This window comes from Panthera uncia (genome assembly GCF_023721935.1).
Source record: "Panthera uncia isolate 11264 chromosome B3 unlocalized genomic scaffold, Puncia_PCG_1.0 HiC_scaffold_1, whole genome shotgun sequence".
Classification (NCBI taxonomy): domain Eukaryota; kingdom Metazoa; phylum Chordata; class Mammalia; order Carnivora; family Felidae; genus Panthera; species Panthera uncia.
Genome location: NW_026057582.1, coordinates 131554223 through 131569321, shown reverse-complemented (window position 1 = coordinate 131569321; position 15099 = coordinate 131554223). Strand labels below are relative to the sequence as shown.

Genomic DNA, 15099 nt, shown 5'->3' with positions numbered 1-15099 from the left:
AAATAATAAAATGTTCATGTTCATCTTGTACGTTTCCTGCCCCAGAACTAGAGTCAGCCATATATCCAGCATGCTCTGCATACTATTTTGTTGGAAAATGGAATTTGGAGACCACAAATTGGCTACTAGAGCTGTTATTTGCAGCTACATTGGACATCACTCACAGGCTTTTTCTGTGGACAGAATTAGAAAATTTGTTTTTAAACAGAAGAAAAATACATCATGATTTTTTTTTTCAATTAAACAGGGCAACGTAGAGATTTTATTTGACCTTAATAGTCTTAATACCCCTACCAAAAATTTGACTTCTCAACTGCACCAACCTAATTCATACTACACACACAGCTTTACAATAATTATAATGCAAGGATTATTGTCAGCATTGTGAATAACAAAAACAGGTTAAGGGTTTTTGTGTTTGTATTTTGTGTTCCACTGGAGGGGCACTTGGGTGGCTCAGTTGGTTGAGTGTCCCACTTTGGCTCAGGTCATGATCTCATGGTTTGTGAGTTCAGGTCCCACATCGGGCTCTGTGCTGACAGCTCAGAGCCTGGAGCCTGCTTCAGATTCTGTGTCTCCCTCTCTGTCTCTGCCCCTCCCCCACCCGTGCATGCTCGCTCGCTCTCTCTCTCTCTCTGTCTCTCAAAAATAAATAAAATTTAAAGGTATATTCTATTAGAAATGGATAAGAGTCTTAAAAGCACCTGAGATCCTTTGTCTTGTGGATATGCTTCTACCTACCTAGATACAATATTTGATTTCATTTTAGTTTTACTTTTTAAAGATGACTTTGCTTAATCTTTCTTCATAACTATTTACAATATTTGTAGAGTTCCAAGGGCACAACTACAAAAGCTGGCATGTTCAAATATATCTAGCTTCTATCCTTGTCCCCTTCATTCTAGGCCTTTCTTCCCTTAGGTGATACCAAGTAAAATTCTTAATGGTTTTCTTTCCTTTATTTTCTAATTTTTAAAATGCAACCAAATACATTTTAACCATTTTGCTGTCTCCCTCCTCCTATATAAACAGCATACTGTATACATTGTTCTGTACCTTTTTTCACTCAATGATGTGTGCTGAAGAACACTCCATAGTAGTTTATAAAGATACTCTCTTCTTTTTGCAACTGCATAATATTCCATTGTCGATTTGTAGCATAGTTTATTCAACCAGCCCTCGTGGAGGACATTTGGATTGTTTCAAATACTTGACTCTTTTTTTCTTTTTTAATCTATTATTTTTGAGAGGGAGGGCAAGTGGGGGAAGGGGCAAAGGGAGAGGGAGGCAGAGAATATTAAGCAGGCTCCACGCTCAGTGCGAAGCCCCATATGGGGCTCGATCTCACAACCGTGAGGTCGTGACTTGAGCTGAAATTAGCAGTCTGATGCCCAACTAACTGAGCCACCCAGACAACCCTCAAATACTTACTCTTACAAACTGTACTACAGTGAAAATCCTTGAACACTCTACTTTGAGATAGATTTCTAAAAGTAGGATTGTTAAAAGTGTAAAGAGGTTTCATTACTCAGAAAAAAAGCACTTTTAACGTTTTATAGTGTATAGTTAAAGCTTATATATGGATATACATAAATACCTATGTATTTCTCCTTTTCTCTTTTAAAATTTAGATATAAAAGATAGTTACCATGAGCATTTTGTCATATAAAATGTCCTTCTACAACAGTTTGTAAATGGGTACATAGCTTCTGTCTCTTGGTAATCTTTATTTAACTAATCTCCTACTATTAGGCAACTTATTTCCATTTTTATGTTGTGATAAAGAGTGCTTCAGTGACAGTCCTTGTTTCACATGTGTGTGTATATGTACATATATTTCACTGTTATTTCTTTTTAATATTCCTGTGTTCAGTCAGGTTGAAATGCCCAGTAGAACATGTTTACCCAGTGGTTAACACTCTGAACCAGACTCAAGCTGTGAGCGGTCCTGGTTGGGCGGCAGGAGATGGAAAGTGAAATATCCCTCCATGGTTTTTAACGGTCCTAGGCCTTTTTGGTCTTTATCTTTCCAGTAACTTTGCTCTCTCTTATAATCTGATGCCTCCGATTCTCTCTTTGAATTGAAGGTCATTATTTTAATTTGCAGATGGATTCTGACCAGGAATTACAAGGCTCTTGCCAAGGGAACACGAGGCAGCACGTCTGGTTTCCTGAACATTGTGATGGAATTGAAAAAATGCTGCAACCATTGCTACCTGATCAAACCCCCAGAAGACAGCGAGCGAGAGAACGGGCAGGAGGTTCTCCTGGTGCGTGGCCACCTTGTTTGTAATGAAGTCCTCAAGCACTTCAGTGTCTATAGATGCTTTTTATCAAAGTCTTTTCTTTTCTCCTTTGATGACTCTTCATGGAGCATCAAAAGAAGCTTTAAAAACAGATGAGGAAAGTTAAATAGGAGAAGTATGGAAAGTACAATGTCGCAGATAAACCAGGTGAAGAGCATTTCAGGAATTACTTGTCAGCCAGACTATATGGGGTTTCAGCCTAAAGATGGGTTTAAAATTTATTTTGAGAGAGACAGAGAGCGAAACTTGTACGAGAGGGGCAGGGCAGAGAGAGAGAGAGGCAGAGAGGATGGAAAGCCGGCTCTACACTGTCAGTGTGGAGTCCAGCTCGGAGCTCAATCCCACGAACAGTGAGATCATGTCCTGACCCAAAATCAAGAGTTGGACACTAAACTGATTGAGCCACCCAGGTGCCCCTAAAGATGATTTTAAAAATAGGAACTCTTCAGGGCGCCTGGGTGGCTCAGTTGGTTAAGTATCTGACTTCGGCTCAGGTAATGAGCTAACGGTTCACGGGTTCGTGTCCCACATCGGGCTCTGTGCTGACAGCTCAGAGCCTGGAGCCTGCTTCAGATTCTGTGTCTCCCTCTTTGTTTGCCCTTCCCTTGGTTGTTCTCTGTCTCTGTCTCTCAAAAATAAATAAACGTTAACAAAAATTGAAAATAAAGGAACTCTTTGTGATTAAGGGCAAATTGAAATATGGGTTGGTGTGTGATGATTGGAATGTCTTGTTAATCTCCAGTCCCTGATCAGGAGCAGTGGGAAGCTGATTCTATTAGATAAACTGTTGACAAGACTTCGAGAAAGGGGGAATAGAGTCCTTATCTTCTCCCAGATGGTCCGAATGTTGGACATCCTGGCTGAGTACCTGACTATCAAGCACTATCCTTTCCAGGTAAGGATGCTCAGAAATTGGAGTCCCTGCCTGCCTCTCTCCGGCTTATGTGCTTTGCTTGTTAAATTATCCTAAAGTTAGGAAACAAGTTTCCTAGCTGGAAACAAATTGAAATTAAGGTTCCAGGAGGGTCTTTATGTTTATTTCCATACCTTTAAGCTACCCTGTAATGAAAATGGTCATGTGAGGTCATTCTGTTTTGGGGGCGGGCCGGGGGGGCAGTAAAGAGGTGAGTAATAGAGGAAAAGCAGGCAAGAGAAATGTGTCAGATGGTTTCTTATGGCCCCATGTCTGGGGTAATAGTAGAGAGGAAGGAGTGTGGACCTAATTACAGAAGTCCAGTTCCTAGGAAGAAAGAGAGAGGTGATAGTTCTGTGTATTCATCCTAGAGGAAGCTGACCCTGGCTGTGAGGCTGGGACTCAGAGGATCAGCGCACGTGAAAAGTTTGCTGGGCCCTGAAGCAGGTGGCCCCTCTCTTCTCTGTGGGATTGTTACCGTGGAGTTTTGTTTTCACTCAGTTATCTCCTACAGTGTAAGGAGAAAAACCAGATAAGAGGGAGAGGAGTTTACTCAGCACAGTATTTTTTTGGGTATTAGACTGTGAAACTTCTCTCCGATTCATTTATGGACGTGTGTGCTGTTTATCTTGACTTTTGGCATAACCTTTAAGTGCTTTGATGTTTAAGATTGTCTGGGAAATATTCTTTCTTTGACTTTGAGTGGATGGACTCTCCAACCAACCTATGTAATTAGACTGGTATTGAAGAAACTTGGAGTTAGTGACTGTTTCTTAAGAAGGCCAAGCTTTAAACTCACTAACAGATTGTCTTTCAAAATGCCCTGAAAGGTGTTGTCATATCCATAATATCTTGTGTGGTCTTTTAGCAGCTGTCTTAGAATATGGTTTAATACTGTGGTTATTATTTAAGAAATCAGCACGCTGCATAAAGACAGTTATCTCTCAGTGTGTCTGACGAGCTTTCAGGTCAAGCTCATCATTTGATATCAAGTAGAACAAAAATTCATTTCTATTCTCCGAAGGGAATGTTAGACTGCAGTCCACTTGGGTCTGGCATGTCTGCTGTTTTCTATTGATGGGAATTTTAAAGGAGAGCATTTAGGTTCTCTGATTTCAAATATAGGCTCTGAACCTGCCATTTAAACATATATTTGGGCTAAGGCTTTGAACAGAGTCGGTAAGTAAGAAAGGAGAAAGAGGGTTGCCAGGTGTGATCTGACGTGTGTTTCTGTGGCTCTGGGTCTGGTCAGCAGAGCTCTGAGCTGGGGAGGTGTAGGTCCTTCCATGGATTATGTCCCTGGCCACTCGCCCATCACTGGCCACCTGACATCATCTCTTGGGTCAGTTTTGCCTTCTGTGAAATGAGATACTTTGTTCATCTCAAGTGGTGATTGTGAGGGGAAGACATGTGAATATGATTTTAAAGAGTAAGAAATGCTTTATGTGTACAGATGACAGGTGACAGTTCTCAAGTATTTTTTTGACATACGGTTTTCTATGGTGACATTAGGATCTAGAACTGACACATACTCTAATAAAAGAACTAGTTAATGCCAGAGGCTCTCTTGAATATGCGTTTTGGCTGCTTAAACATTTTGCTGTGATTTCAGAGTGTAATTTTTGGAAAAGCTGGGATATATGATCAACTTAATTTAAACACTTTTAATGTTATGGCAAAATGTTTCCAGACAAAATTTTTTGGTTTGTGTAGCCCTTAATAACTGTGCACCTTGTAGTCGCATTAGCTAAGAAGGACCATTTTCTGTATGAGCTAGTTATTAGGTGACCAGTGGTACAGTGTCCTGATCTCTTTAGTACCTATAGATGTAGAAGCAAACACAGCTTCTGAGCACAGCTTGAGTATTGCCATCTTTCTCCGTATAGGCCCCAGCAGCCATTCTGATCCTTGGATCAACCTAGATAGCCCTTTGAATCCAGAAGTTTCTGACCTTGAGTCTGTAACTGGAGAGCTTGGGCAAGTAGGATGTGCTGCTTAAGCACAGTCCCCTGACAGCATGTTGCCAGTGCATTCCGGTTATTTTTACTAAGTGGGTGTTGTTGGAATGATAAAGGTTGCAAGTCTGGTGTTTTGTTCAGAGTGTAGCTGATCTTTCTACCTTATGATTTTCTTGTGGTTTATTTTTACAGCGTCTGGATGGTTCCATCAAGGGAGAAATCCGAAAACAGGCCCTGGACCACTTCAATGCAGATGGGTCTGAGGTATACCATGCATGGCTTTGTTATCTGGGCAGCTTGGGTTCTGTGTCCAGGGGAAAGCCTTTCTGGCTTAATATATTTCATTTCAGAAACAGTTCGCTATAAATTTCTCCTGCTTTGAGAATGGAATGAGAAATCACTAATATAAAGGATGCCTCGTAATTTTGTTTATTATTCCAGAAAAGTATATGCATGCTTGTTTATCTCCCCTGGTCCGGATTACTGACAGAGTAGTTCTAATATCAACTGAGTGTTCTGTAGTCACTTCCAGATAGCAAATTTTTGGGCCTGGGAGAGCAGCAAGGCAAGGGTTGGGGATGGCTGGCCTGTAGGATTAATTTTACATGTGTGTTACATCAGAAGGTTCTGATATGTACTTTTTTGGTGACTGAGGCTTAAAAAATACATTTGCCAGGTCTCATATTTGTTGGATTGCTGGTACGAGATGGCTTAAATTATGTTGTCCACCTTAGATTTGCATTCTTAAGTATTTTGGCTTTAAGGCACATATAGAAGGGGTGCTTTAGGAAAAGTTAGAAACCATAGTAATATTGTGGTTTGTGCATATCAAACTGTTAGATGCTGTGGGATTTGAGAGAAGCTGGGGAGAAGAGGTTTAGTGGAGAAAACACTGTAGCTCCGTGTGCGGGTAAAGGCATCAGCAGAGACAGCCAGAAGTAGAGCTAGAGTTTCAGAGAGATCATGAGCGCTTCTGAAGCCTGGGCCACTACTTTGTATAGGTAGAACGGACTGAACATTCTGCTTTCTTTTGATTTTTTTCAAGTCAAGTTTCTTAAATTGAAGTGTCATGCATATAAAAAAGTACACACATTTTGGGGTGCCTCGATTGTTAAGCGTCTGACTCGAGCTTGGGTCACGATCTCATGGTTCTTGAGTTCGAACCTGCATTGGGCTCCGTGCTATCAGTGCACTCTCGCTCTCTCAAAAATAAAAGTATGCACATTTTTTTTTTTATTTTATTTTATTTTTGGGACAGAGAGAGACAGAGCATGAACGGGGGAGGGGCAGAAAGAGAGGGAGACACAGAATCGGAAACAGGCTCCAGGCTCCGAGCCATCAGCCCAGAGCCCGACGCGGGGCTCGAACTCACGGACCGCGAGATTGTGACCTGGCTGAAGTCGGACGCTTAACCGACTGCACCACCCAGGCGCCCCAAAAGTATGCACATTTAAAAAAAAAATTTTTTTTTTTAACATTTATTTATTTTTGAGACAGAGACAGAGCATGAACGGGGGGGGGTCAGAGAGAGAGGGAGACACAGAATCCGAAACAGGCTCCAGGCTCTGAGCCATCAGCCCAGAGCCCGACGTGGGGCCTGAACTCACGGACCGCGAGATCATGACCTGAGTCGAAGTCGGACGCTTAACCGACTGAGCCACCCAGGCGCCCCAAAAGTACGCACATTTTAAGTATAGAGTTTGATGAATGTTTACAAAGTGAAAACACCCATATAACTATCACCAAGAACAAAAAATGAAACATAACGTTTAAAGTTATAAAAAGTTCTCTTACGTCTTTTTTTTTTCCATTTAAATTTTAGTTAACAATGTTCTGCTTTCTAAAGGGCTAAATGCTAAATTCTTAGTGTTTATGTCTGTTTCTCCAAAATGGTATGTCTTCTGCCTCTAGAACTGCACATCGTAGTCCTAGTTAGACAAAAAGTATTTTGGCTTCTTTAGCCTAAAATGTTAGTGGATTAAATGCAGTAATCCACACATAGCAATCACTAGGCTCCTTGCCTGACACATAACTAGTACTCAGTAAATGCTAGCTATTTTTATTATTTAGTATTTATTGAAATTGGTTTTGTGTTCCCTACTCTTAGTTTACAAAATAATATGAGGGGTGCCTGTGTGGCTCAGTTGGTTAAGCATCTGACTCTTGATTTCGGCTCAGGTCATGATCTCATTATTCATGAGATGGAAACTGCATCGGGCTGTGTACTTACAACGCGGTGCCTGCTTGGGATTCTCTCTCCCTCTCTCTCTGCCCCTCCCCTGCTTGCACATTCTCAAAATAAATAAATAAACATTAAAAATATTTTGAATGTTTCATATTATCCTCTCTCAGAGAAAAGCTAAAGTTGCCGCCTTTTTTTTTTTTTTTTTTTTTTAAATCTCAATTCTTCACCCCGTGGCTGTATATAAGATACAGGTTTTCTACCATTTTTTGTTTTTTTGTTTTTGCACATCTGAGCCTTTTTTATTAAGAAAAATACTTTAACATTGGGGGGAAATATGCGATGCACATTTAGAAATTTAGGAGATAGTGAAGAGTACGAAGAAGAAAAATCGTACAAAACCCCCATTCCTGAGACAACTGGCTGCTCACATCATTGGGGTGTGTTTCCATTCATAATGGATGTAACTGTTTATTTCTCTGTATGTTTACCTAATTGGATCCTTTTGCATATAGTTGTCACTTTTCATTTAAAATTCTGTGAGCATTTTCCCATGTCATTAAAGATTAAAAACATTAATTTCTAGTATTTTCTCATGCTCGTGCCTTTATTTAACCTAATGATTAAACCTGATCACATACTTTGTTGTCTTTGGATGTGTAGTCAAGAGCGTATGAGCATTTAAAAAAGGTTTTTGGTATACTTTGCTATATTTCCCAAAACTGTTTATATTCATACTCCTTGTGCATGAGTATTTCCATTTTTATGTCACCCTTAGCAGCATTGAATTTCATTGAGTTTCTCTCTTCAGTTTGATAGTAGACACAAATAACATCTTATAATTCATATTATCTTTGATAGAGAAAATTGTTTGTATGATTAATTCAGACCCCGTGTTTTATTTGGTGTAGGTATCTCATTCTGAAGTGTCCACTGTTTACCTGTAGGCTTCTGTAAATTAGAGTGTGGCGTGTCGCTTGGTATTTGTACCAAGCATCATGAAGTGTGTGCCTCAGCACAGCTGTTGATCAGTCTTTACTGGAATCGTTTAAAGTTCTTCTGAGACCGCTATCTCTATTTTTAAAATTTTTATGGCCAAATGCTGATGAGGGTGACTTAATTAGACTGTGGAGAGCTTTTCATCGTGTCTTTGTATATTAAAGACACTCATTTATCAAAATGTAACTCAGAACTACCAATTTTTGAGTGTCACTTGTGTGCCAAAAAGGTGTCAGCCTTTGACATACATGATCAAATGCCCTAAAAATAGAAATCTGTTTGGCTTTCTTTTCTTCTGACTCACATAATTTATTCTCTGCCTCCTGCCCCATATTTTCTGAGCGCTCAGGTGCAGGCAGGTATACGTGGCTGCTTATTCTCTATTATTGGTGTGAAAACGAGAATGTCAGAGCCTGGGTCTTTTCCTGCACGTGACTCTTCAGCCACACACTTTTTTGTGCTCCGCACATTTTTTTTCAGCTCGGTTTTTTTTGTGCGTGTGCTGTGCTGATCAGGGATCCTGTGCTTCTTGCTGGTCCCAGTGCATGTGATCTGTTGGTGCAGTGTCGCTGTGTTCCTCACCCACTTAACCGACTACCTTATGAGGCATAGTTCACCTTTACCCAGAAAATGAGTGTCTAGGCAACTTGCTGGAATGATCCCCTTGATAATGAAGTTTCTCTGGATTTTGTTAACTGCTTGTAACACTAGTTTTAGCCGGGAGAAAACACTAATTCTTTGGTTCTGGTTGCCTTATTAGAATCGACTTTACTCCTTAGTGTACTGCACTGACTCTTTCAGCTTAATGAAACGAAAATTCACTCTACCATCAAGTCCCTGACATTCTTGTAGCCTCCATAAAGTTTGTCCATCATATCTCACTTTTCTTCACACCTGCAGGGGTTTCCAGGTGTAAGGGCTTATTGGACTGTGAAACTGTTTCTGAGAAGGCCACTGCATAAAGTAGTATATTGCATTGTGTACAGGACTTCTGTTTCCTGCTCTCGACAAGGGCTGGTGGCCTGGGAATCAATCTGGCTTCGGCAGACACGGTCGTCATCTTTGACTCTGACTGGAACCCCCAGAACGACTTGCAGGCACAAGCCCGAGCCCACAGAATTGGTCAGAAGAAGCAGGTCAGTGGAGAGAGACATCTGGATGTGGTTTGGGGGAGGCGGAAGAGTGGGGGGGGGGTGTTATTTAGCCCTTCCAGGATGTTTGTAAAATGCTTTTTTCCTGGTTTGCTTTCATTTCCTTAAATGTAGATGCCTGCTTGTTAATTAGTACAGAGAAGGCGTCTAAGGTGTTTTGGGGCTAAGATGAACTTCTTAGGAAACTGTTCTCTTTTGGTGTTTGAGAAGTACATCACCAATGACTTTCAGGTTTACCCCAGGAAAGAGATTTGATGAATAGATTTAGAACTGAAATTTTTCTCTATTTTAATGTGGGTAAGTTGTTAAATAATCTAACATTGTTTAAAATGGCCTATTTTTATTATACATGACAGTGTTCGCTCTGAGCTATGTTGGAAAAATGCATGCTTGCTTTTTTTGTTTTTTTGTTTTTTGCTTTGAGATTCCATGTGAATCTCAAAATCTGCTCTAGTATCGGGTAACGCCTAAGTTTCATATTCGGCCAGAGGTTCAGTTTTGGTGAAGCTTTTCATCAGTGAAACTGATTATTCTTAGCAAGATTTTTATCATTAGAATAGGCTATAATAATAGTTCTTTAGAGGCAGTTTTATTTAAGATTGTAACTGGTTACGGTAAAAATATTGCATCTACTCAAGCCACCTGTTTGGATGGATGGCTTATAGTCATTTCTGGTAGGAGAGAGTAAGTCTTTTTTTATTTCTCTTCTTGGTTTTAGATAGAGGTAACTTTTGTGTGTGTGTGTGTGTGTGTGTGTGTGTGTGTGTGTGTGTGTGTGAGATCTGGTATAAACATAACCTTTCTCTTTGTACAGGTAAATATTTACCGGTTGGTTACAAAGGGGACTGTGGAGGAGGAGATCATTGAACGGGCCAAAAAGAAGATGGTATTGGACCATCTGGTGATTCAGCGCATGGATACCACTGGCCGGACAGTTCTAGAAAACAACTCAGGAAGGTCCAAGTAAGTGCCAGAAAGACAGAGGAGGTGGTCAGAGCCAAACTGATTTTACATCAACAGTTGATAGAATTCATCCTTCTAATAGGATTCTCTACAACTGGTGTTAATTCATTAATTACCTAGAAAAGGCCAATCCAAGACCACAAGATGTCATTTTCATTTTTTTAATTTCTTTTTTTGCCTCTCAACCCTCTGCTCATGTGCTCTCCCTCTTTCTTGCCCCTCTGCTTGCCTTTTGGTTTTGTCTCCACATATGACATTTGACGCAGCAGCAGTGGCAGCCACATGCCCCTCCATCATACTTTCATCTCAGCGCGAAGTCGCCTTAAACATTTCAGTAGTGAGAATCTGCCAGATGGGGTTGGCCGCTGTTTACTATTGGTGAAAAATGTTTGTGTGGAGATTGTTACTTTTCCTACTAAAAACAGAAAGGTCTAGAAGGAAGATAGTCAAGTTTCAGTTGGTTTTATTTAGGAGCACAATTATTTCTCTGATTGAGTTTACGTTTTGACCAAATTGCTGAGTGTCTTCTGAGGCCTCCCTGCAGCCTCTGTCACAAGTAGAAGTCAAATGAGCCCTTCCCTAAAAAGAATATTTTCAGGTCATTTTCCATTCAAGAGGAACCTAAATGGAAAAAGCTTGGTTCTTTTATTTTGGACCAAAGATGAGAGGTTGAAAATTCTTGGTAAACGATAACTTTCTGAGTCAAAGGACAAAGAGAAAAAAGAATTCTCTTCTTTCATGTTGCTAATTATGTTTCTTAACCCTGTAATGGATGAGCCGTCAGGAAAATAATTCATTTCTTAGTCTGCTGCTAGGTTAGCTTTACCAACACAGACTTATCCTGGGGATTAACAAAAATGAAATCTTTGAGAGATCATTTTTCTTGGGGCAGAATTTACCAGTAATTTGACTCCTTTTTGAAGGGTAGCTATTTTATAGTAGAATTCCATAGAGGTTATTTGACATTCCTGAGAGATTACAACTACATTTTACTTCCACAGCTCAAATCCTTTTAATAAAGAAGAGCTGACAGCTATTTTGAAATTTGGAGCAGAGGATCTCTTCAAAGAACTTGAAGGGGAGGAGTCAGAGCCTCAGGTAATTAACAATGAGGAAAAAACATTTTTGACAAGCATCCGTGGGAGTCTAAATTTTTCTGGAAGCAGATTTTGAGACTGTGAGAGGTGTTTATAAAGAATAGTAATTACTTGAAGGGTATAGTTTCTTTTTTATTTTTAATAGAGCTCAAAGCTCTTACTAAATAGAATAGGAAAGAATGAGAAAAGCATTTGAGGATTCTGTCTTTGCTCTTTTTCATTCCAATTTTATTTCCTGTAATTTCCTAAGTTCACCTTGTCATTTGTATAAATAATCGTTTGAGACATTAGAGGTAAAGGAATAAGCTTGAGTACTGTAAAGGTAAATGAAGTATCAGAAAGGAGATTTGGTTTATTTGCACCAAACATCTGCAGTTCATGCTGATAACTGTTGCCCATTTACCATATTGTATTGTTGGTGTTCCTTTAGGAAATGGACATAGATGAAATTTTACGCTTGGCTGAAACTAGAGAGAATGAAGTGTCAACAAGTGCGACAGATGAGCTTCTGTCACAGTTTAAGGTATGAAAATTATTGTGGGAGGAAATCCTCAGCATTGATTTATTAACTACTACTAATTATCTGTGAGTACTTCCTGTGTGCAAGGTGCTCTACGTTTAATTTACCTCAGTTGACTCTTACCTTTCTTCTCCCGAGTTCCAGGTGTGTGTATAGATAGTTATTGTGAGTGTAGACTACAGATAGTCTTCTGTGTGGAGGTAGTCGCTTACGTGGTGTGTCCTGCCCAGTCAGAGTCAGTGGATAGAGTAAAGTTGGTGAAGGGGCTCAGAATATGTGTCAATGAGATATGTGGAGAAGCAGATAGTGTGGAGCTCTGGAAAGTGTGGAAGGGGTTGTGGAGAGACATTAATAGAATCAGATGACAAAAGAGGTCAAAGGTATGAAACAGAAGGTGACAGAAAGCTCTTGATGACTTGGTGGCTTTTTTTTTTTTCTTAAGAGCAATATGGAGTGGTGTCTGATACAACAAAATTAAATGAGGTCAGATCTAAGTGCAGAAGCTGGGCACCAGATGAATAGGAAGGAGGTGGCAGCATTGAGTATAGACTTAATTTAAAAGCTTATAAAGAGTGTAGTGAAGGTGATTTATGAGGATAGAAGAGTCAAGGAAGGCAAGGGTTTTGAAAGATGTTATGTCTTTAGGTTGAGGAAAGAGCTTGAGAATAGGGAGATATTGGAGGTTCTAAGGAAAGAAGGAAAATTTGATAACACATTGCCTTAGAAGAGAGTAGAAGGGATATAATCAAAAACATGGTGGTGGAGTTGGCCTTCAAAAGAAAAAGGAAGGTACGCTTCAGGGTCTAGGAGGGGAGAGAAGATGTGGGATTCCTTCCTTGGTGACTCTAATTACCAGTAAGTGAATAAAGTAGAAATGATTTGAGACAGCCATAGGTGGGGCCAAGAGTTGCCGGAGGAACTGAAGGGAGGAGTGAGCTGAATTTAGAAGATAGGACTTCAAGTTGGAGCCAGTCAGCAGGGTCATATGACTTCCTCCAGTGGTACTTGAGGCCAGAGGGATTGGTTCATTTGGTGGTCCCAAGGTGGGAGATTGGCTTGCGATACTGAGGATTGTCCACGTGGCAAAAGTTTCCTGAATTCGAGTGAGAACATGGTTGAAAGGATTGGCTATGGGCTGCTTCCATACAGGTTAGAGAAGCAGGGGACATCTGAAGGTTCCAGTGATGGTTAAATGCAGTACAACCTTTAGGATTGTGAGAGAGATGGGTGAAGTGTTGGGAAGGGAGCACTAGTATGTGACGAGGTCCAAGTTTGGCCACAGGTAGAAGTTGTCTCAGAGGAAGAACACAGAAGGAATTGAATAAACCAAAGGATCAGAGTAAGTGTGTTTGAGGCTCAAGGTGAATTATTACTGTTTGTACTGGACTCCCACTTCTATGAATACTACTCTCTTTTAAAAAGTAATCTTCATGATGATGATTTGGTCAAAATATTATGTGATTATTTAGGTATAACAATTTCTGCATATTAACAGGTTAATCAGAAGTGGTCAGCATATTACTGGTGACCCTTGCCTTTCTAAAGCCTTTTTGGCTGTTACATTTCAGTACCTGATCAAGTGATTTGATTAGCAGTAAGAGTCTGTCTACCCTAGAGGGGCTTTTTTATTTCTGGAGTGTTTGAACTGAATTGACTTTGTTTTTCCCACAAATCCTTTTTTATCCTAATTTAATATGTTGGATAAGATAGTAAGCTTTTTTTGAGATAACTTAAGATTACTATTTTCTTAAGTAATAGTAATTGATGTTTGGATACTTCAAGCCCTTTTACAACCCTAGGATGAAATAGATATTATTTTCTTCGTTTTATAGATAAGGCATCTTAGGCACAGAGGGGCTAAGTAGATTTCCTAAGGTGACACATATTAGAGTTATGATTACATCCTAGGCAGGGGGTCTGGCCTGTAGCGTGTGGCCTTTAACCACTTCGTGCTTTAACCACTTCACACTGACATATATATTTATATCATTTATGTTATTTTTATCTAGCTGTTTTAAAAGTCAGATCTAAAGTAATTACAGACAGTACTTAATTTAAGAGATTGGTCAAATGATTTTATAAAACAAAAATGTTAAATTTTCAGTCTAAGAAATTATACCTCTTGTTTTTGCCTTGGAATTATAAAAATCTTATCCTGAAGACCACAGTATCTTGTGGTGGAAGTTAGAATTAATTGTGGCCAAAAGTCATAAACTTCTGGCTTCACTGTCAGTTCTAAGTGACTTTGAGGAATGGAACCTCCAACACTCTTTTGTACTTAATTTTAGCCTTAAAGACTAGATGGGAAGGTGTAAAAAGGATGTGAAGCCTGTGTCTGGGGCTTGCCCACCACTGCTCAGAGGCTGACCAGAGCTGTAGGATGTGTCTGTGTGTAGCCACAGTCTGAGTCTTTGAAATGCGTACACTTAGATGATTTTTGTTCTGGTGTACGTATATACATATACATAATATGTATACATACGCGTATATGTATGTGTACATATGTACAAATCGATGCCAGATAATAAATATTTGATATGTCACAAATGGAACATTCTTCCAGGTTTGTTTGAATTTTTTGTGTTTTGTATTCTCGTTTTCATTTCTAAGAGTAACGTGCACTTTTGAGTGTATGAAATCATTGCATACCTTTAGTTTCTATACTTCGGATAAAAATGAGTAAGGCAGCTGGTTGGGTATTGATTGCTTCTGCTTTGAGTTATGCATTATTTCCAATGAGCACGACTTAGTAGCAATTTATAATTTAGAATTGTAATTTCATAATGGATTGGTATTTAAGTAACTCTCTAAATTTTCCAGTTAGTATCATATTTAAGTGTGTATGACTTAACAACAAATCTTTGCATAAAACTGCTAAGACAATTTATATCTTTATATCTGTTTCCCTATTTCTCAGTAATATTTCTGATGAGGGTTTGGCAGGATGATTTAGGGAGAATAAGGGAGAGATTAGCAGATAATTGATTATCTGATTATATAATGTCACAGG

At 39.6% G+C, this 15099-nt stretch overlaps 1 protein-coding gene across 7 annotated transcripts in view; it reads left to right on the top strand.

Moving 5' to 3' along the window:
* The window catches only part of CHD2 (chromodomain helicase DNA binding protein 2), a 124173-nt gene that overhangs the window by 66924 nt on the left and 42150 nt on the right, over positions 1–15099 (top strand). For all 7 annotated transcript variants that reach the window (XM_049614060.1, XM_049614058.1, XM_049614056.1 and 4 more), the window contains 7 exons: positions 2108–2270; positions 3049–3201; positions 5370–5441; positions 9345–9494; positions 10324–10472; positions 11474–11570; positions 12000–12092. In XM_049614060.1, coding sequence (XP_049470017.1) covers positions 2108–2270; positions 3049–3201; positions 5370–5441; positions 9345–9494; positions 10324–10472; positions 11474–11570; positions 12000–12092 — 877 coding nt within the window. The remainder of the gene's footprint in view (positions 1–2107; positions 2271–3048; positions 3202–5369; positions 5442–9344; positions 9495–10323; positions 10473–11473; positions 11571–11999; positions 12093–15099) is intronic.